This window comes from Pseudophryne corroboree, chromosome 3, assembly GCF_028390025.1.
Source record: "Pseudophryne corroboree isolate aPseCor3 chromosome 3, aPseCor3.hap2, whole genome shotgun sequence".
Classification (NCBI taxonomy): domain Eukaryota; kingdom Metazoa; phylum Chordata; class Amphibia; order Anura; family Myobatrachidae; genus Pseudophryne; species Pseudophryne corroboree.
The window spans coordinates 612,245,428-612,262,478 of record NC_086446.1 but is presented as its reverse complement, the minus strand read 5'-3'; the positions used below and the strand labels follow the sequence as shown (position 1 = coordinate 612,262,478).

Genomic DNA, 17,051 nt, shown 5'->3' with positions numbered 1-17,051 from the left:
TACAGGTACAGAGCTATCACATTCATATGTAGAAATACTATTTGTTTCAAAGAGCATGAAAATTAAATGCAGATCACGGACAGCACAGAAACCCGTCAAATCTTTATACTATACCAATATTTTAGCAAATTCAAACAGACATTTATAGCAATGTAATAATTAAGGTTAGCGCATTACCTTGGTACTCGGACACATTCTTCTATCACATGAATACCTATCTGTCCGTCCTTAGTTAGACCCCAAGAGAACACCTGACCTTTGTCATTTAGTGCCAACGTGTGTGCTTCTCCACAAGAGACAGCGACAATATTCTGAGCATCAAGGGCACCGACTTGCTCTAGAAAAGGTAAAAGTAAAACAATTATTCTAAGTACAGGGAAAAATATGACTTTATATGCAGCTTACTTCACAATTACAACGTAGAAGAGGTAATGGAGAGTAGTTACATCATTGAGCATCCAAATTTAGTTCTGTGCTGTTGGATGAAGGTGCTTGTCCCCCCCACCCCCCCTCAGATTATAACACATGTAGATACAGTATAATATAGCCCATATCATACACAGAGGCAGATGTTTTAAGCCTGGAGAAGTGATAAGTGGAAGGTTATAACGCGGCAGCCAATCAGCTCCAATATGTGAATTTACAGTTAGGAGCTAATTGGCTGTTGCGTTATCACCTTGCACTTATCATTGCTTTATCACTTCTCCGGGCTTAATATATTTGCCCCACAGTCCTGTCCTCACAAACATAACCACAGATCAGACAGGTCGTCCACAAGATCAGCACACACGCCTCTTGAAAAAATGATGCTGCTGCGAGCATCCTGATGGTTACCATAGCTACAGGATATTCCGCCCGTGCACATTTCCCAACAGGGGACACATGTAGGGTTACCACCTCATCCATTTAATTCTGGACACATTAATTACACAGGTTCTGTGGCCGATTAAAACCAGGTGAAACAGAGTCTCGACGTCAGCCAGCCACAGAACCTGTGTAATTAATGTGTCCAGAATTAAATGGATGAGATGGTAAACCTAGACACATGTACAGAAAGGAGATAAAGTTAACAAAATGTAACTCAAATACACTCCAATCAAATACACCTGAAAAGGACAAACTATATACAGGTTGAGTATCCCTTATCCAAAATGCTTGGGACATCGGATTTTTCCGTATTTTGGAATAATTGCATACCATAATGAGATATCATGGTGATGGGACCTAAATCTAAGCACAGAATGCATTTATGTTTTCTATGCACCTTATACACACACCCTGAAGGTAATTTTAGCCAATTTTTTTTATAACTTTGTGCATTAAACAAAGTGTGTACATTCACACAATTCATCTATGTTTCATATACACCTTATATACACAGTCTGAAGGTCATTTAATACAATATTTTTAATAACTGTGTGTATTAAACAAAGTTTGTGTACATTGAGCCATCAGAAAACAAAAGTTTCACTATCTCACTCTCGCTTAAAAAAGTCCGTATTTCGGAATATTCCGTATTTCGGATATTTGGATATGGGATACTCAACCTGTATTATTTTTCTCACTGTAGTAATAAAACCTAAACATTAATGGAAGACTTTATAAATGTATTTGATTTAGAATTTTACTTCAATCCTATGATGGTGCTAACAAATCTGCTCACAGAGCCCAACATATACAACAGATCCATGGTTTACTTTCTATTCCCTGAATCCCTTTATATACTTGCAGAGCAGAGATCGCCTGTGAATTCATGTGTTATTTAATAGGATTTTAATACCTACCGGTAAATCCTTTTCTCCTAGTCCGCAGAGCAGGGGTGGGGAACCTCCGGCCCGTGGGCCGTATAAGGCCCGCAAAGCCGTTTGCTCCGGCCCACCCGCTTCTCTCAGTGAGACACGCCGCCGCTCAGTCCGGCGGCAGCGTGTCTCAGCTGTCAGAACGGGGAGGAGAGCGCGGCTGTCGGGTGGGTGCGGCGGCGTGTAGGACTTGAAACCAGGTGCCGGTTCGTGAGCCAATCAGAGTTCGCGGACCGGCAGCCAATCAGGAGCCGCGGCTGCCGGTCCGCGAGCTCTGATTGGCTCTCGAACCGGCGGCTAGTTTCAAGTCCTACACACCGCCGCCCAACATAGCCGCGCTCTCCTCCATGTCCCGCCGAAAGGAGCGGTAAGCAGCACGGGGGGGGGGCGGCATCTGTATACCTGGCACTGTGGGGACATCTGTATACTTGGCACTGTGGGGACATCTGTATACCTGGCACTGTGAGGGGCATTTGTATACCTGGCACTGTGAGGGGCATCTGTATACCTGGCACTGTGAGGGGCATCTGTATACCTGGCACTGTGGGGGCATCTGTATACCTGGCACTGTGGGGGCATCTGTATACCTGGCACTGTGAGGGGCATTTGTATACCTGGCACTGTGAGGGGCATTTGTATACCTGGCACTGTGGGGACATCTGTATACCTGGCACTGTGAGGACATCTGTATACCTGGCACTGTGATGGGCATTTGTATACCTGGCACTGTGGGGGCATCTGTATACCTGGCACTCTGGGGGCATCTGTATACCTGGCACTGTGGGGACATCTGTATACCTGGCACTGTGAGGGGCATTTATATACCTGGCACTGTGGGGACATCTGTATACCTGGCACTGTGGGGGCATTTGTATACCTGGCACTGTGGGGGCAATTGTGGATCTGGCACTGCACTATTGGGGGCATATGTGTATCACGTCCCATTTTAACTGGCCACACCCATTTTTCTAAGGGGCAGGCCTACTGGGGGGCAGGGTAATTTTTTAAGTTCAGAAATTTGTATGGCCCCCGAAGGATTTTATAAATATCCAAATGGCCCTCGGTAGAAAAAAAGTTACCCACCCCTGCCGTAGAGGATGCTGGGGACTCCAAAAGGACTATGGGGGTATAGACGGGATCCGCAGGAGCTTGGGCACACTAAAAAGACTTTGACTGGGTGTGAACTGGCTCCTCCCTCTATGCCCCTCCCCCAGACCTCAGTTATAGGAACTGTGCCCAGGAGAGACGGACATTTCGAGGAAAGGATTTTTGTTAACTAAGGGCGATAAACATATCAGCCCACACCACAAACAACTGGTACAACTGGAGTAGCATGAAACCAGACAACAGTATGAACTAACAACAGCAACAAGCTTAACATAACTGATACACAAACCACGTGTAACCATAAGTAACCAGTATCAATACAACTGCAAGGAACAGTCCGCACTGGGATGGGCGCCCAGCATCCTCTACGGACTAGGAGAAAAGGATTTACCGGTAGGTATTAAAATCCTATTTTCTCTTACGTCCTAGAGGATGCTGGGGACTCCAAAAGGACCATGGGGTCTATACCAAAGCTCCAGAACGGGTGGGAGAGTGCGGACGACTCTGCAACACCAATTGAGCAAACATCAGCCAGGGTATCAAACTTGCAGAACTTAGCAAAAGTGTTTGAACCCGACCATGTAGCTGCACGGCAAAGTTGAAGTGCCGAGACCCCTCGGGCAGCCGCCCAAGATGAGCCCACCTTCCTGGAAGAATGGGCCTTTACTGACTTCGGCAACGGTAGCCCAGCCGAAGAATGAGCTTGCTGAATCGTATTACAAATCCAGCGTGCAATAGTTTGCTTAGAAGCAGGATTTCCAATCTTGTTGGAAGCATACAGGACAAACAGAGCCACCGTTTTTCTAGTAAGAGCCGTTCTGGCGACATAAATTTTCAAAGCTCTTACAACATCAAGAGATCTTGGGACCGCCACAGCATCCGTAGCCACAGGCACCACAATAGGTTGGTTTATGTGAAACGAAGAAACCACCTTCGGCAGAAATTGTTGACGAGTCCTCAATTCCGCTCTATCCGAATGAAAGATCAAATATGGGCTCTTGTGAGACAAGGCCGCCAACTCGGACACTCGTCTGGCAGACGCCAGAGCCAAAAGCATGACCACTTTCCAAGTGAGAAACTTCAACTCAACCTTACACAAAGGCTCAAACCAGTGAGACATAAGAAACTGCAACACCACTTCAAGATCCCACGGCGCCACGGGTGGCACAAATGGAGGATGGATATGCAGCACTCCCTTCACGAAAGTCTGAACCTCAGGAAGGACGGCCAATTCCTTTTGAAAGAAAATAGATAAAGCCGAAATCTGCACTATGATGGAACCCAATTTCAGGCCCGCATCCACGCCTGCCTGCAAAAAATGGAGGAAACGACCCAAGTGAAACTCCTTCGCAGGAGCTACTTTGGTTTCACACCACGACACATTTTCTCCAAATACGGTGATAATGTTTCGCCGTGACCTCCTTCCTAGCCTTAAGGAGAGTGGGGATGACTTCCCCGGGAATACCCTTCTGAGCTAAAATCTGGCGTTCAACTTCCACGCCGTCAAATGCAGCCGCGGTAAGTCCGGAAACAGGCAGGGCCCCTGCAGTAATAGATCCTCTCTTAGAGGAAGCGGCCAGGGATCTTCCACTAGTAATTCCTGAAGATCCGGATACCAGGCCCTCCGCGGCCAATCTGGAACGACGAGTATTGCCTGAACCCTTGTTCGTCTTATGATCCTCAACACCTTTGGAATGAGAGGAAGCGGAGGGAACACATACACTGACTGAAACACCCACAGAGTTACCAGGGCGTCCACTGCACAGGCTTGGGGGTCCCTTGACCTGGAACAATACCTCGGAAGCTTCTTGTTGAGGCGAGACGCCATCATGTCTATCTGAGGAATTCCCCAACGCCTTGTCACTTCTGCAAATACCTCTTGATGAAGAGCCCACTCTCGTGGATGGAGATCGTGTCTGCTGAGGAAGTCTGCTTCCCAGTTGTCCACGCCCGGGAGGAAGACTGCTGACAGAGCACTCACATGCTGTTCCGCCCAGCGGAGAATTCTTGTGGCTTCCGCCATTGCCGCCCTGCTCCTTGTTCCGCCTTGGCGGTTTACGTACGCCACCGCTGTGACGTTGTCCGACTGGATCAGGACAGGGAGACCCTGAAGAAGATTCTTCGCTTGCAGGAGGCCGTTGTAAATGGCTCTTAACTCGAGAACATTTATGTGGAGAGAAGATTCCTGGCTTGACCATTTCCCCTGGAAACTTCTTCCCTGCGCGATTGCGCTCAAGCCTCGGAGACTTGCATCTGTGGTCAGCAGGACCCAGTCCTGGATTCCGAAACGGCGTCCCTCTAGAAGGTGAGAGCTTTGCAGCCACCACAGGAGAGAGATCCTGGCCCTGGAAGATAGACTTATTTTCCGGTGCATGTGTAGGCGAGACCCGGACCCTTTGTCCAGCAGGTCCCACTGAAACACCCTAGCATGAAACCTGCCAAATGGAATGGCCTCGTAAGCCGCCACCATCTTTCCTAGCACCCGAGTGCATTGATGAATCGACACTCTTGTCGGTCTCAAAAGCTCCTTGACCATGGTCTGTATTTCTAGAGCTTTGTCCTCCGGAAGAAACACTCTCTGAAGCTTCGTGTCTAGGATCATGCCCAGGAAGGGCAGCCGAGTCGTCAGAATTAACTGAGCTTTGGCAAATTTAAAATCCAACCGTGATGTTGCAGAACTGTCAGGGAGAGTTCCACATTCTTTAACAATTGTTCCTTTGACCTAGCCTTTATCAGGAGATCGTCCAAGTACGGGATAATTGTGACCCCTCGCTTGCGAAGGAGTACCATCATTTCTGCCATAACCTTGGTGAAAACCCTCGGGGCCGTGGAAAGCCCAAACGGCAACGTCTGAAATTGGTAATGACAATCCTGCACCGCAAATCTCAGGAAGGCCTGATGCGGAGGATAAATCGGGACGTGTAAGTAGGCATCCTTTATGTCGACTGACGCCATAAAATCCCCCCCCTTCTAGGCTGGAGATTACAGCTTGAAGAGATTCCATCTTGAACTTGAAAGTTTGGATTGAGGGATTTTAGGTTCAGAATCGGTCTGACCGAACCGTCCGGCTTCGGTACGACAAAGAGGCTCGAATAGAACCCTTCCGCCCGTTGGGACGGGGGAACGGGAACAATGACCCTCTGTTTACACAACTTTTGTATCGCAGCATTTACTACTTCTCTTTCTGGAAGAGAAACTGGCAAGGCCGAAATGAAAAAGCGGCGGGGGGGCATCTCCTGAAACACCAGCTTGTACCCTTGGGACACTATGTCTAAGACCCAAGGATCCAGGGCTGATTGAACCCAGACCTGACTGAAGATCCGGAGACAGCCCCCCCACCGGCACGGACTCCCGCAGGGGAGCCCCAGCATCATGCGGTGGACTTTGTAGAGGCGGGGGAGGACTTTTGGTCCTGGGTGCCTGATCCTGCAGGCGACTTCTTTCCCCTTCCTCTACCCTTTGAAGCGAGGAAGGACGAGCCTTTACCTCGTTTGTATTTATTAGGTCGAAAGGACTGCATCTGTTAATGGGGTGCCTTTTTTTGTTGTGTGGGAACATAAGGAAGAAAAGATGACTTACCCGCAGTAGCGGTAGACACCAGGTCAGCCAGGCCGTCACCAAACAAGACACTACCTTTGAAGGGGAGAGCTTCCATTTTTTCTTGGAGTCGGCATCAGCATTTCATTGATGGATCCACAACGCTCTCCTAGCCGAGACCGCCATGGCATTGGCTCTTGATCCCAAGAGGCAAACATCCCTCGCCGCATCCTTTAGGTAATCTGCAGCGTCCTTGATATAACCAAAAGTCAAAAGAATATTATCTTTATCAAGGGTATCCATATCAGAAGCTAAATTATCAGCCCATTTAGCAATAGCACTACTCACCCATACCGACGTCACTGCAGGTCTGAGCAACGCACCCGTATTAACGAAAATGGCCTTCAAAGACGTCTCCAGCTTGCGATCCGCCGGGTCCTTGAGAGCAGCTGTGTCAGGGGACGGCAGCGCCACCTTCTTGGACAAACGGGATAGAGCCTTGTCGACATTCGGAGACGACTCCCATTTTTCCCTGTCATCAGAGGGTAAAGGATACGCCATAAAAATTCTCTTGGGAATCTGCCACCTCTTGTCCGGTGACTCCCAAGCTTTTTCACAAAGAGCATTCATTTCATGAGAAGGGGGAAACTTCACCTCAGGTTTTTTCCCTTTAAATAGGCAAATCCTTGTTTCCTGAACCGCAGGTTCATCAGAAATATGTAAAACCTCTTTAATAGCCACAATCATGTACTGAATACTTTTAACTACCCTTGGGTGTAAAGTAGCTTCATTAAAATCGACATTGGAATCCGAGTCCGTGTCGGCATCTGTATCTACCATGTGGGTAAATGAACGTTTTTGTGACCCTGAGGGAGTCTGCACCTGAGCCAAAGCATCCTCCATGGATTTTCTCCATGTCTGTGTCTGAGAATCAGATTTATCCAACCTCTTAGAAAACAAAGCAACATTAGCATTAAGTGTACTCAACATAGCAACCCAATCAGTATTCGACTGTGTCGACAGAGCCAATTCCAGCTCCTTTTCTGCGCCCCCAGTAACTTCCTCTGGGGAGGAACACTCAGCCTCAGACATGCCGACACGAAGTACCGACACCCAAAACACACACTGGCCAATAAAGGGGATAGCCTACAGGGAAGCCCAGAGAGAGAAACACAGAGGAAGAATGCCAGCTCACACCCCAGCAATATATGTCCAGCGCTGTACTAATAATAATAAAAGCACCAAAACATTTGTGCCCCACCCCCCCCGTTTTGCTCCCCTTTACGTATGAGGAGCTTGGAGGTCCGGGCCAGCGTTCTCTTCAGCGTCTGTGGAGAGAAGAAAATGGCGCTGGTGAGCTGTGTGGCTAAGCCCCGCCCCTTCCCGGTGCGCTTCAGTCCCGCCTGAATTTGAATTTTTTTATACTGGCGGGGGTCCGATATACGGTGCCCGGGCACCGAATAAGTCATTTACCAGTTCAAAATACCTCAGTAACTGCTGCCCAGGGCGCCCCCCCCCAGCGCCCTGCACCCTGTGAGTGCCGTTAGTGGTGTGTGTGGGAGCATGGAGCGCAGCGCTACCGCTGCGCTGTACCTCCGTTACTGAAGTCTTCTGTCGTCTGAAGTCTTCGGTTCTTCTAATACTCACCCGGCTTCTGTCTTCTGTGAGGGGGGTGACGGCGCGGCTCCGGGAACAAGCAGCTAGGCGAACCAAGTGATCTAACCCTCTGGAGCTAATGGTGTCCAGTAGCCTAAGAAGCAGAGCCCTTAACTAAGCAGAAGTAGGTCTGACTTCTCTCCCCTCAGTCCCTCGATGCAGGGAGCCTGTAGCCAGCAGGTCTCCCTGAAAATAAAAAACCTAACAAAAGTCTTTTTCCAGAGAAACTCAGTAGAGCTCCTCTAGTCTGTGTCCAGTCACTCCTGGGCACAAAGTCTAACTGAGGTCTGGGGGAAGGGCAGAGGGAGGAGCCAGTTCACACCCAGTCAAAGTCTTTTTAGTGTGCCCAAGCTCCTGCGGATCCCGTCTATACCCCCATGGTCCTTTTGGAGTCCCCAGAATCCTCTAGGACGTAAGAGAAATTATATTAATAATAATCCAGTGCAGGATCTTCTCCCTCGCTTGACCGCATTTTTACTTTTGTGATGTATATTAAAGTAAGACTAAGCCATGCATAGACCAGTAAAATATATAACTTCTAAAACCGTGTCCCCCACAAGACCCCTGTGGGTGGCAGAAACTTTTATCCCTCAGAGCCCGGCCATAAGACCAGAGCGGAAAGTTTCAAGAACATTAATTATGTTATGAGACGCACTGTAGCCCGCTGTATTATTTGCCACGCGTAGTCCCTATGGCAAGGAATCTCCAATCACTACATGAGATCAAGGCTACAGCTCGTTGCAGTGCATGTTCTTTCAATTATCTAGAATCAGCACATAGATGGATATAGGAACACGACCCGAGCTGGCAGGAACACCACCTGGGCCGGCAGGAATATCTCCCGGCCACTACCACCATTAAACTCTTATAAAATAAACGCTTTGCCAATTATACATTGTTTGTGCTGTTAGTGGTTTCAGGTTATTATATTTCACAGTCAAATTTAATTTTATCTTTATGTACTGTATTCCTGTTATGTAATGTGATCCTTAGCTGGGTACACAGACGATGTGTACCCAGCACCACACTGATGCTGGCAGCGACGGCTGGGAGTAATAGGGGCCATGCTGGTCTGACGGTGAATGCTGCCGACTACATGCGGGAGCGCGCATCATCAGCGACATAGTGCGTACACACTGGACAATTTTTATGATGTGTCGTACCGATCCATCAGAATTGGCCACATCATTAAAACAAATGTCTAGTGTGTACCCAGCGAGAGGTAGTTACGTGACCGGCGGTCACGACACCGACGCCGGAATCCCGCCCCCTTACAGTCGGCACACTGACTAACAGGGCCTATTCCCACTTGTTCCGCTTGCCGGCCATCTAAGAGCCGGGAACCCGGCGTCAAGACCGCCGGTCACGCATACCCAACCCATACCCAGAATTAGACCTCATAATAAAAGTAGGGCAGGATCCTGCAGTAGACTCAAAAAAGGTCAGCTAGGTAAATGTATAGGTAACCAACAATTTTATAAGTAGTAAAGGAAAACGTATATGCATATTTTCCAAAAGTGGGCTGTGCTGGTGGTGCTCCCCAGGTTAACTAGAACTTAATCAGAGCAGGGAGTTTCTGCAAAATATAAGACATTTTAAATCTAACTTTCCAGTTTAACTACTTAACTGCCAAATTTATTTTCCAAAACCCGCTCAGAAATTTAGTTTTTTTTTGTGAATTAGGTGAAGAACATGTATTTAACCTTGTCCAAAATTATTTTATTTCATAAAAAAAACGATATATTTTTTTAATATAAATTTTTTTTTTTTTTAAAGTTTTCTTCAAACATTGGAACACCAGATGGCACTATCGGAACATTAAAAACTTTGTGACCATCGCGACTGATTTTAATAGCCCGGGCAGCCACCAGGTACATGGGGGGGCTTGTGGGGTGTTTGTTAATTTACACTTCCCCAGTGGCTGCTATTATTTGCTGCCGCCAGGTGGGGGGGTCCTGCCGTGCTGACCAATCAGCAGTGATTGGGAGCAGGGAGGAAGAGAGCTGCGGGAAGTTTCTATTTCTTGCATTTGAACACGCTGTCTTATCTGCTGGTCGTATCCTGTGCGACAAGGTCAAATAAAGCAGCTGCTGGTGTGGTCGCATCTGATGCGACCATGCCAGACAAGTGGTTAAAAAGGTCAAGTATACATACACTGGGAGAGAAAAGAGAAGAAACGGATTTCTACTAAAGTGACCTTAACGGTCTCCTCCTAGAACATATAAAACATAAGTAAAAACTGATTAAATGATGGACAATTAGTCCAGTGTGAAAATATTCAGCTGTACACTAATGCTGAATGACTGTGTACAAAGAACAAATATAGTGCAAAATTGCTTCTAAACAAAGCAAGAGTGTAATATATTAATTGAAATAAATATTAAATTCAGTCACTACTGCTACTGGGGGTGATTCAGAGTTGATCGTTGCTGTGCTAAATTTAGCACAGCTATGATCAGGCACACTGATATGCGGGGGGGACGCCTAGCACCGGGCTAGCCTGCCCCACGTCAGTCCCTGCCCCGTCGCAGAAGTACAAAAGCATCGCACAGCGGTGAGGCTTTTGTACTTCAGGAGTAGCTACCGGCCAGCGCAGCTCCTGTGACATCACGCAGCCGTCGCGGCCCACCTGCGTTGGCCGGACTACGCTTCTTAAATGGCGGCCAAACGGCGCCGTCCCGCACCCTCCCACCTTGCTGCCGCCTCTGCCCGTCAATCAGGCAGAGGCGATTGCTAGCTAAAGACAGCCTTCGGCTGTCTTGCATGCGCCGGCACACTGCAGCGCTGGCGCATGCGCAGTTCAGGCCTGATCGCTGCTGAGCGAACATGCACAGCACCAATCAGGTCTGAATTAGCCCCATTGTTCCATATGAAAAACCACACATGAACAATACTGCTATTAATTTGGTCAGGTCAGTAGCAGATATAAAAACTATATATAGAACACTATACTATAGATGTTTTTTTTTCCTTTCTTTTTTACTCATTTAGGGGACAATGCCTTAAAAAGCAAATAGACAGGATGATTGGTCTCAAATTACCTCTTACAAAAGCTTACATTAATTTTATGAGACTACTGGTCTCAACTGTATTTCCATATTACACCTCTATTGTCACTCTCCGAAACCACTCAGGATATACCACAATTGACATAGTAAGTGGCAAATTCAGCGGGCCTAATCAGAATAGTATTTGTACAATTGTTTATGCATGTCGCCATTTAGCAGTATCTCAGTATAAGAACACCTCCTATGCAACTGACTCAGCCGCCCCTCTGGTCAAGGAGGAAAGCCTGCTCCTACAAAGGAACTTTGCGAACCTTTCGACAAGAGCAAGACTGAAAATCTTTGCACTTGCAGGCCGCAATGTCAAACAATTTGCGTGCATTTGCCTTAAAGTCATCAGCATGTTTTTGAAGAGCTGGACTTCTATGCACAATGCACAATTACCTTTTTACTGTCCTGTATTTATTGTGGTACTTTGCAAAAATGTTTACAATGTGTGTGAAAGAGACAGAAGGAATAGAGGCTTTTTCGTAACTTCTAATCACTTTCTTTGCTACGCTGTCAGCAATCACCGAAAACTTTGGTTCCATGTTTATACCACTCTCAATATCCAGACTTCACCTTTCATGGAAACAACATCTAAGGACGTCCTCATAAATGGGAAACTGTTAGCACAATAAGGGCCTAATTCAGCATGGATCAATATTCTGAGAAACTGCAGATGTCTGCGAGTAGAAAGGCGCCACCCTGATAGAAAGAAAAAACTCCCCATGTACTTGTAGCATCGCAGATTGCTATCCATTTGCAGATGCATACGCAAATACCAAAACATCAAAGAGTTTCTGCTGTCTGAGCAAATGTGAGTAAAGGCCCATATAGACGGGCCGATGCACGAGTGATGTGTGCTGAGCGAATCGCTCAGCACACATCTCTCCCGGCGCTCAGCACAGCGCAATCTGTGCTGAGCGTGCGGGGGGAAACGGGGGGCCGCTCATTTCACCCAGCGGGTGAAATGAGCGACCCGCTAGATTGGCCTGCATGCAGGCCAATTTAGCAGCAGCGATAGCGATGTGCGGGGCCGCGCATCGCTATCGCTAAGGGGGCTACACACGGAGCGATCAGTCTAGTCAGATTGCTTAGAATATCGCTCCGTGAGTACCCCCCTTAAGTCTGTGGCTGCCACTGATTTGCGACTGAGACGGCCTGGAAGTGGTCTGTGCTGATGTCAGAGAATTTCCCCAAAAAAGCCACAGTCATTCGATAATCGATCCATTTGCGAATTCTCTAATTAGCAATCCATGCGGAATTAGGCCCTAAATCTTTTGAAGGCAATCAAACATCTGACGTAATGAAAATTTGGACAGATCCATAGTTACTTGCAATTATCACATAAGTACGCAGTAAGCAGTAGTGAGCAGGACAAAACCTCTATAGCTCAAGAACACCTGACTGTTACTGCCACAGCATCGTCAAGCATGAGTCCACAACAGAGAATGACAAAGAGGCTGATGTGTGCTGGCAGTCGCAAGTACAGGTCCCAACATTTCTCTAGCCCGGCCTGAATTTCATCAGCGTCCCCGCAATTGCAATTTTTGTGGGGGGTTTTATGAAAACTATCAAAATTCAGTCCTCGGATTCTGACAGAAGATATTAACCAATCAAGCGTATTGGCCCAAAGAGAAAACTTTTCTGCCCTATTCGGATATTTCCGTATTTTGGAATAATTGCATACCATAATGAGATATCATGGTGATGGGACCTAAATCTAAGCACAGAATGCATTTATGTTTCATATACATCTTATATACACAACCTGAAGGTCATTTTAGCCAATATTTTTATAACTTTGTGCCTTAAACAAAGTGTGTGTACATTCACACAATTCATTTATGTTTCATATACACACAGCCTGAAGGTCATTTAATACAATATTTTAAATAACTTTGTGTATTAAACAAAGTTTGTGTACATTGAGCCATCAGAAAACAAAGGTTTCACTATCTCACTCAAAAAAGTCTGTATTTCGGAATATTCCGTATTTCGGAATATTTGGATATGGGATACCCAACCTGTGTGCAAAAGTTGAGTCTCCCATGCCCAAATTGCTTGGAACCAGAAATATTTCTGATATTTTCGTATATCAGAATACTTGCATACCATTATGAGCTATCTTGGGGATGGGATCCAAGTATAAACATGAAATTCATTTATGTTTCAAATATACATAGCCTGAAGGCAATTTTATACAATATTTATAATCATTTTGTCATGAAATAGTTTGCATACATTGGGCTTGATTCATGTTTATAAGTAAAATATCGAATGGAGAAAAAGACTCTTTTTTGGGGTCACTCTTAAATGTATTATAAAGATCCAGGATCTTCAGTGCCCGAAATTTTCAAACATTATTATTTAACATTTATTTGATATATATAAAAAGTAGCATCGGGGGCTACGATATTGGGGGGAAAAGACAGACACACATATAACTAAAAAGCAGTGAAAATGTGCCCTGATTGTTGGTTAAACTTATGATCAAAGTGTTAATGATCAAAATTGTTAATGTTTATCAGTTTATTGAGGAACTTTAGGACCCAGAATTTTATATGGATAAATCTTCTAATTGCTCCTCAATGTTCAAGGGGTATGTACTGTATGTGTCCATATATATAGATCTATATATATACACCTATGTTTTTTTATCTCATTTGCGATAGTAATATTCAGATATAAATAAGTGCTGGCATATATTGGTCAGTATTTATGATGAGTAACACAAAATCAAAATAAAAAATAAAGTACAAATCATCGGAACCTTAAACACATACATTCTCTGTTTAGGCTGTAGGCTTCTAAATCAAGTTATTAGGCACTCCCTGTGAATAACAAGTGCCCAAGACTGAAATACAAGGGCACAGTGTAGAACAGGGCTAGCCAAACCGGTCCTCGAGATCTACCAACAGTTCATGTTTTCCAGACCTCCTGGAGATCTGTAGAATTGTCAGTTAGGAATGAATGCAGCACATCTTAATTAGTAATGACTACACCTGTGCACTAGCTAGGTGGTCTGGAAAATGTGAACTGTTGGTAGATCTTGAGGACTGGTTTGGCCAGCCCTGTTCTACACTGTGCCCTTGTATTTCAGTCTTGGGCACTTGTTATTCACAGGGAGTGCCTAATAACTTGATTTAGAAGCCTACAGCCTAAACAGAGAATGCATGTGTTTAAGGTTCCGATGATTTGTACTTTATTTTTTATTTTGATTTTGTGTTACTCATCATAAATACTGACCAATATATGCCAGCACTTATTTATATCTGAATATTACTATCGCTTGATACACTTATACACTTATTTATACACTTAATTATACACTTGAGGCCAGCTCTGGTGTAGAGAATATGTATCAAATAGAAATTGCAACATCACTGTGTGTCCAGATAACAGCATACAGAATCGCAATGTATCAATGTAATTTTAATTGTTGTAGCATGTGACTCAGATAGTCAGAATCCTTATTAATACAAGAGATTTTTGATTACCTATTCAACAGCCAAGTGAATCCAATACATTACATGTGTGGCAGTTTGTGTCTCCTTATATCTCCAACTATTATGACAATGCTCATATCATGAACCAGTTATGTAACCTCAAATTGCAAAGCACACATATGCAGATACTGCCAAAATGTAAATGAGTTTAAGAAGTTCATGAAGAGTAGGCCAGCATATCAGGATTCCTGTTACTTCTATTTTCTCACCATCATGATATCTTGGTCGCTGAAAGTGAATCAGCGGACGGCAGATGAGAGTGTGGCCAGGGATGTGTTGGTATAAGAAGAGGATAGATAGCCTTTCTGCTGTCCCAATTAGAGCATACAGTATATGGCACCTTGATATCGGACCAACACTGCAAGGTGTCACTTTGCAATTCAGTAATGAGAACTGGCTGGATAGAAGAATTTTACCTGCATCCACAAACAGCGGTAGGAGAGGCAGGGCAGGACAGGAAAGCAGGGAGACTGACATGAGCGCGATGCTTGCCACCGGACCCACAGTGTGGCAAGCGCAGTGAGCCCACAAGGGGACTCGCTGTCAGTATTCCAGCAGACGAGGTGCCGCTGTCGGTATACTGACAGTCGGTATCGCGTCTTCCGGACCACTCACGTTGTATATAATAATGATGGCAAAGGGCCAACAGCCACTTGTATAGCAGTCTGCCTGTACATAGTATATGTTACTATGCATTCTCTGTACATCAAAACCATTGGACACACAACAGAATTTCACTTTCCTTAGTGTTGATGCTGCCTTTGGATACTAAAGAATCACATAGGAACAATGAAAACGCACAGTTAGTAGTAACTTTGGAGAAATAAATGATACAATCCTGTCTGCTTAGAGAATGTGCCTCTATGACAAGCTGTCTGGCAAAGGGGAGCGAATATATTTAGTATCCACAAAGATCAGCATGTGACCTGTGCTTTGTGGAAAGTTGCCAGTCAGTGAAAGAAGCCATGTCACCATGAATAAACATTTTCTTATCCAATAGAGTACTCTTAGTTACTTTATAATTGGATTCAAGAGAAATGTTCTTACCTGGCTTTTTCCTGCCTCTCTCGTGCCCCAATTGTCCTAGATCATTACATCCACAAGTATAAACTGTCCCATCGTCCAATACAAACACAGTATGTCGGCTTCCGCATCCTACATCACAGACTTTTTTGTTTAGGAAGAAATCACAGCTTCTGGGTTCTAGAACAATCTCTTCATCGATCCCCCCTAGTCCCAGCTGTCCAAATGAAGCGTTTCCCCAACACAACATGATTGGTGGGTTCCAGGTATAAACAATAGTCCAGTTTTGCAGATTGGTGGGGCGCTCTCAGTGATCAGGACTGGAGTGCTGCAATGAGATCAAATATCAAAAATATAAAACTATATAATATTAGTATTTATTCTGGGTTAATTCATTAGAGCAATGAGGAGAGTTGGGAAATCTTAAAAGCTACACTCAGTAGGAACAAATAATCCACCTCAAAAGGAAAACCTTCACATGACAGCTCTCAGGCAATGCCTCATCAAGCCAGTTTTTAGAACATGATAAATGCTTGATCCCACTGATATTATCAGCATCTCAGTCAGGGTTGGGAAAACACAGGTTTAAATAAAAAAAATAAAAAAAGCCCCAAATACACTGGTTTAAAACAATTTTTTTTCATTAATGTTTTAAGAAATAATGAATTGAATCATGTATTAGAAACCTTGATCAGCTATGTTTTAATGCTTTTTTAACATTAATAATGTTATTAGGCTTTATTTTGATTTATTTTACGTTTCAAAAAAAACATTGTTTACAGCTTATTATTCCTATTACATTTGAATATATGTAAAATACTTTGTTTTTTATTTGTTTTACATTCTGTCTCCATTTGTACTTTGCAATCCATTCCGTCTGCCACTCAGGGTGACTGCTTATCATGTGCTGTTCCTGCTCTTACTTATGGGCCCTACACACTCGGCGACCCGCCGCCGAGCTGCCTGGCGGCGGTAGCGGACGGAGGTGACGGGAGGAGTGAAGTTTCTTCACTCCCCCCGTCACCCGGATCCATAGCACTGCATGCTAATATGGACGAGATTGTCCATATTGGCCTGCAGGTATGAACGAGCCGGCACCAACGAAGAACGAGCGTGGGGCCGCGCATCGTTAACCGGTGGTGTCTACACACTGAACGATATGAACGAGTTCTCATTCATTAATGAACGAGATTGTTCATATCATTCAGAAAAATCTTTAAGTGTGTAGGGCCTATAAGACTCTTATACACCATACAATGGCGGTGGGCACCTAGTCCTGGGTTTCACCCACCCTGATGCTTATATCAGTGTCATGTCCATTGATGCAGACATGTTTACATACATTGTACTTGTCCTATATTGGCTTGTACTGT

The 17,051-nt window shown here is 45.1% G+C and overlaps 1 protein-coding gene across 2 annotated transcripts in view; it reads right to left on the bottom strand.

The window, feature by feature from the left end:
- The window catches only part of HERC4 (HECT and RLD domain containing E3 ubiquitin protein ligase 4), a 222,644-nt gene that overhangs the window by 158,978 nt on the left and 46,615 nt on the right, over positions 1-17,051 (bottom strand). For both annotated transcript variants that reach the window (XM_063961614.1, XM_063961615.1), the window contains exons 2-3: positions 15,703-16,006; positions 178-337 (exon numbers count right to left, since the gene is read on the bottom strand). In XM_063961614.1, coding sequence (XP_063817684.1) covers positions 178-337; positions 15,703-15,928 — 386 coding nt within the window. In that variant the 5' untranslated portion in view covers positions 15,929-16,006. The remainder of the gene's footprint in view (positions 1-177; positions 338-15,702; positions 16,007-17,051) is intronic.